We start from the raw sequence: 6,279 nt of genomic DNA on the forward strand, positions 1-6,279 counted from the left end.
TCTCCATTTCATCATCATCTTCAAGCTTTAGAAGGCATTCTTTAGTTGTCTGTCAGCGATTTTAGATGATTAGCAAACACAACTCTTTGGTCTTCAATCAACTTCCATAAAATGCTTGGCTCAATCAAATCTGATGCCTATCCACCAAAGTATTTACGGTTCGTCATCTGTTTTGTTAGCTCAGACTGCTAGTGGCACAGTCAGGGCTTCCACTAGCACACATGTTAAAGTATTCTAATTATAAATCTCAGTGCTTTTTCAATTGCCATCATCAGGAGTGAGGCCTAAATCAGAAGACTTCATCAGCTGCCCTCGCAGAAACCCCATATGATGCTTTTCCCTCACATGCCGGACTAAGTGATCTTGCCGTTTATAGTTTTTGGAGCAAACCGGACACGTAACGAAATGGTTCATATGAAACGACTTCACATGTCGCACCATGTGGTCTCGTCTCTTGAAGAATGTCTCGCAGTGCGGGCACTTGTGCTCCGGAGGCGCTGCGTGAGCCTTCTCGTGGTGGACCAGCTCTGCGTGGCTGTTGAAAACGCATCCACAGTGACATTTCAGCTGTTCGTTCGGGTGCCTAGTCGATAGATGTGCGGCTAGCGCGTCGTGTCCCGTGAACGACTCTTCGCAAAGTCTGCATTTGTTTTTCGACAGCGAATGCACGCAGAGCATGTGGCGCTTCAGGTGGTCGTTGCGTCGGAAGCTGGCGTTACACAGTGTGCAGAACACCATCTTTTTCGATGAATGTACGAGAGTTAGATGTGACTGAAAGGCGGCTGCGGAGGCGAAAGATCCCTCGCAGTAGGGACAGGCGGTCATCTTCTTCTCCGCGTGAGCGTGTGCCAGCGCCAGGTGCTGCTGGAAGGCCTCGTGAGACGCGAAATAACTGCCGCAGTAAGGACAGTAGTTGGCTGAGCCACTCGAGTTTCCGATCCGTATATTTGTAGACAGCGCACCGCGTTTAGGGGACAGTGTGGGGATCGCTGTTCCCACGGATGTGGGTTTATCGTTCATTCTATGTATTTAACACCTAATAGTAAAAGGTATTTCAGTTCCAAAACACAAGCCAGCCAAAGCCCAAAGCTAAAATCAATCAATCAAATCAAACAATGTGTGTCTGTGTGATACTGTCAAAGAGATTAACAGAGTAGATATTTATTTAGTTAATTTGTCTGATTTGTGAGCGAAATGTGACGCACGTAGCTGTCATTATTCTGAGTCTGCGTGACAACTGTCAAATTTAGTCAACAAAAACTTTCGTTTTGTAGTCACTTTCTTGTTCTAATTTTCTTTATTTTCTCTTTTAAATATCTTTAGCTAATTAAAATGGTAAATATTTACACGATAATTCTCTTACATTTACTGTTGTATCAATAAGTCATGTTATTAATTGTGTTTTGTTGTTTTAGGCTCGCTATTTCAAGGAACAAGACATAGATGGTAAGATAATTACCGTTATCGCCCTGAATTCTCCAGCCTCGGTCGTAGTTTCCACTCATTTCGCTATTACGCAAGTTTCCGATATCATTATGAATCATAATTTCATTTGAATAGGTAGAGTAGGTACCTGATATGACTTTTTGTGAAAGATTTCAAAACAATATGGCAAAATAGAACTAATCCTTCATTAGTTGAGAGGATACACCAAAGTCCTCATTCTTCTATGTTAGTTGCTATAAACTTAATAAATCCTGTCTTTTTATGCTAATTATTTTTTTTTGAACCTACCTCTTAATACCTTGTCTCTAGAATCTATAAATTATTTTAATATCTGCCTGAAACTGCAGTTATCACTTCTAGGTAGGATGGATGACAAAGAAAGTTAGTTTTCTATGCAACTTATTTCTCTTTAGAAAATAGCAGTAAGTACTACAGGTTGAAAAGGGGCAAGGACATTATGCAGCAGTCAGATGTTTGTGTTGTTTATTCGGAGAGAAGAATAATTATGTCAGCTTGAATGATTTTGTAATTATTTTATCAATAGAAAGCCTTCATTAATTACACCCTAGAAAAATAACAAATCATCCATATTCCAGAGTTCCGTGAGTGCTTCTACCTGTTCGCGCGCTCGGGACAGATCACGTCGCTGGACGAGCTCACCGTCGTGATGCGGTCCCTCGGGATGAGCCCCACCATACAGGAGCTGGCTGGTACGAGTTATACCCAGGGCAAAGGCCACCTTATTTAGAACTACAGTTCCTTGAGTTACGGGCGAAAACCAAGTTAAATGAAAAAATATTTATTTAAATTAAAGATTATGAAAGTCACAAAAAATATAGGTAATGCAGTCTTTTGTAAAAATTAAAAGGTGGTGATATAACAAGGGCTACCAAACTAGGCTAGGCCTGTGTCGTGGACAGCCAGTAGACAGGTTTTTAACAATTTGATTAAATATGAGACAGGTGGTGTTATATACCAATAAAAAATATTGTATTTCCATGCGATATTAAGGCTTAATAGAATTGCTATGCCAAATATTGCTTTTGGTTTACAATATACTCTGTCCATTATATTATTGGTTTTTAGACATTCGAAATCCCATACATATTTGACGGCTGCAAAGGAAAACCAACTTTACTTACCAGACATAAGGAAACGTCTAAAATACAATAACATAGTGGAAGCTCTATAAGTCTATACAATAAAACACCATACACGTTATTTTAAAATCAGCATTTAAAAAAAAAGTTTGAACTATAACTGCATTAAAAATGCTAACACTATGATTGAACCAGTGATATAGTCAGTGTTCTATACTACACCATTTGTAAATAAAATATGTTGGGACCCATGCAATCATTATCCAATTTGCAGAAGTAATTATGTAGTAAACTTACTTACATATTTGAGGTTTTAATCAAAGTATTTGTAAATTTTCAGGATACCTGAAGGGCAAGGGAGGGAAGATGTCATTTGCAGACTTCTTAGAGGTCATGCATATTCACTCGAGAGCCGAGAATCTACCTAATGAGGTACACTTATCCAAAATTGATAATGCACATGCAGATCTTCACACCCGAATCATTAAATCGTAAGACCCTTAAAAAAAACACTTGCATTTTGCACCATGTTCGAAATATATAGGAGTCAATATCATGTGTCACATAATCGAAAACAACCGATCTGTAAAAGATTTCTATGCGCATTATCAATTTTGGAGCACTGTAAGTCTGACATGGATATTAGCTCAATCAAGTAATAGAATCACACGCTTGAGAACCACCTTTGACTACCCAAACATAAAATAGTTACTATTTGCATTTTGCACACGAACCGAAACAGATTCACATACATTGAACAAAAAATAAATAGCATAATCTTAAGTAAAATCCCATCCAGACAACCTCAAATCTAGGGAAAATAAACTAAGGGCCCCTTGCACAAACAAATTAAATCTAGATTTAGTGTCAAATGTCGATTTAAGAAACGTCAGTTCATATAAAATTTGACACTAAGGTGGAATTTCACCAAACGCTAAATGTATTTAGTAGCCTGTCAAACGACTGTCAGTTAGTACAAAAAGTATTTAAAATTTGATTTAAATTCAATTTTAAATACGTTTAGCGTTTGGTAAAAGTGACCCTAAATCGAGATTCAACACTTAATCTAGATTTAATATGTTAGTGCAAGTGGCCCTAAAAAACCAAAAAAACTACCTAGGGCCACTTGCACCAACATATTAAATCTAGATTAAGTGTTAAATCTCGATTTAGTGTCAAATTTTATATGGATTGACATTTCTTAAATCGAGACTTGACACTAAATCTAGATTTAAATGTTTGTGCAAGTGGCCCCTAATAATTAAAAGGAATTTATAACTTTGATTTTTTACCCTGTCTTCAGGTGGTGAACGCGTTCAAAGCCGGCGACCGGGACAAGCGCGGCGTGATCCCGGCGCGGCAGCTGCAGCATCTGTTGCAGCACTGGGGCGAGGGACTCTCCGCCAGGGAGGTGGGTAGAACAGAAGTAACATGTTAGCAAAAGGGCTCTGATTCAGCATAATGCTATGATTATTGTTAAATCATCTCTAGGTAAACTTATGTGATAAATAAACTTACTTATGTTGATAGGAGATGTCCCAAAAATAACACCAACGTGTTTAAATTTGTGTTACCATTAGGAAATCTTACACTGAGTTGGACAATGGAATCATAAGCTAATGCATCGAAATATCCTTCCACCCAAAGGTTGCCTGGAATAAATCGCTTTAAGCGATAAGGCCGCCATTTGTACATATGTGTTAGATTAAGTTTTTTGTCCATGTTTTTGTGTGCAAATAAAGAATATCTATTCTATTCTAATGTCTGCATTAATGTATTGCCGCCTTGCTTTGACAGTGACAGAAAGACATTTGTTCCTTTCTGCAACTCGGCATTATTATTATTATTAAATTCATTATTGCACAGTAATAAATATGTATGTACATTGTACATAGGCGAACTTAATGCTAACAGCATTCTCTTCCAGCAAACCTTGGGTGTTGTGGAGAAAGTAATAGGTAGTGCGTAGTAATAGGCATGACTCAGTCTCGGCATGGCTCTTGTCATATTATTTTATCCGATTCTATGTATGGTTTATTTTGCTATATTATAAGTAGTTAGGTAGTAGGTACAGCGCCCTCAAATTTTCTTTACTTTTATTTCTTTATGTTTAAGGTTACCTGTAAGAGATCGCTCTAAGCGATAAGGTCGCCTATTGTTCATTGTTCCTAGTTTATAAGTTCTCTTTGTATGTTTTAATTTGTGGTGTTCAATAAAGATATATTCTATTCTATTCTCTTATTTATTCTCAGGTCGAGAACATCTTCCGTGAGGCGAATGTCTCGAGCAACGGTTCAGTGCGCTACGAAGACTTCGTCAAGATCGCGTGCGCGCCCGTGCCCGACTACTACTGAGTACAACGTACTCACGTGTACTCACTGTGAGTACAATTTGTACTCACGTGTGAATCACTCTTATGGCTTGCAGTCTGCACTCTCCGATCATTTTTCTGAGTAAATACTGTGAGTACAATATGTACTCACGTGTTAAAAACATTCTTGCAAGGTAATCATTTTAATTGTTTGACCTGATGACCATTTACTTTAGTTTAAGTATATGACTATTATAGTAAATCAATCATCAAATATTCTAAAAATACTTTTTAATTGCAGTGTATTTTTGCTTTAATTACTATGTACTTACCTAATATTTTAACTGTCTCAGTTTACATATACATGTACATTCCCATAATTATGTATAACGCATTCATACCGTCCATAAATTATTGCATTTAATATAATTATAATATTCATATTTTAATTAGTACACGCACTATACAGTGTTTGGAGTTAAAAATAAAACAAATAAATATATTTTTTCATCAAATCTTTGTATTTTATTTCATAATAATTCAACAGTAACATTTTCTGATATGGCACTAGGTTATATGTGGTCCATTTGATTAAATAATTAATGACGTTAAGCACCTGTTTCACAATGTCTCGATAAAGAATATCTGTATAGTAAAATCATTATGAGATTGTGAAACAGGCTCTAAATATAAAAATACCCACACATGGCTGGTATATTTCATACTTAGCATCATACTAACCTAACATAGGTACATGGGTAACTATAACTGTAAAATAAATACACAAGTATAGTCAACAAAACAATCAATTAAATAAAAAAAATATTTTAAAATAATTTTTGTTCAACAACATGTTAAAAGATAAACAATGATATGAGTAGTAATTACTAATTGACGTTAAAGGTGCTAATAGGCATCGGACAGCGTACCCCGCCAGTTAGCACCTTTATTAAGAAGTGGGACATAGAGAAGTAGATAGAAGGTAAGTAGGTTATTTAAGTAGGTAGATTTGTTGCAAATGAAATTCATACATAGGTAAACAATTAATATTTTTGTTTGTGCCTTAAAAATTTTGCTACAATATTTTATTATTATTAACTATTGATGTCGAATCTGAAGGCACAAAATAATTCTAATTTCAGTGCTGACAAAATATTTAATTCTTTGTTTAAAATTAGACTCTTTGCGTATATCCGCAAATCACATTTTTCATTATCAAAATGTATAGTTTTAAAAGCCCAAAATTTAAATTTTGGTGCCTTCAGAATCGACATAATTATTTTAATTGTATGTTTAAAGCATTCAGTGCATTGCTAACACGCAGTGCCATAGAAATTCTACCTTTATATTAATTAGTTTAAGTATCAATTTACCTTGCATTGCAAGTAGAGATTAAAATAATACAGGATCATTATCATTAAT

At 35.9% G+C, this 6,279-nt stretch overlaps 2 protein-coding genes across 2 annotated transcripts; one reads left to right on the forward strand and one right to left on the reverse strand.

The window, feature by feature from the left end:
- Positions 1-258: 258 nt before the first annotated feature.
- On the reverse strand, positions 259-1,020 carry LOC119693341 (zinc finger protein 28). Its single transcript, XM_038116508.2, has one exon. It carries the CDS (start codon positions 1,018-1,020, stop codon positions 259-261), a length of 762 nt encoding a protein of 253 aa, XP_037972436.2.
- A 188-nt stretch (positions 1,021-1,208) lies between these two features.
- Positions 1,209-5,759, forward strand: LOC119693365 (calmodulin-like protein 4). The gene is made up of 6 exons (XM_048624026.1): positions 1,209-1,335; positions 1,416-1,446; positions 2,043-2,156; positions 2,887-2,978; positions 3,850-3,957; positions 4,799-5,759. Exons 1-6 carry the CDS (start codon positions 1,333-1,335, stop codon positions 4,898-4,900), a joined length of 450 nt encoding a protein of 149 aa, XP_048479983.1. The 5' UTR covers positions 1,209-1,332; the 3' UTR covers positions 4,901-5,759.
- Positions 5,760-6,279: the final 520 nt, after the last annotated feature.

This window comes from Plutella xylostella, chromosome 11, assembly GCF_932276165.1.
Source record: "Plutella xylostella chromosome 11, ilPluXylo3.1, whole genome shotgun sequence".
NCBI classification, from domain to species: Eukaryota; Metazoa; Arthropoda; class Insecta; order Lepidoptera; family Plutellidae; genus Plutella; species Plutella xylostella.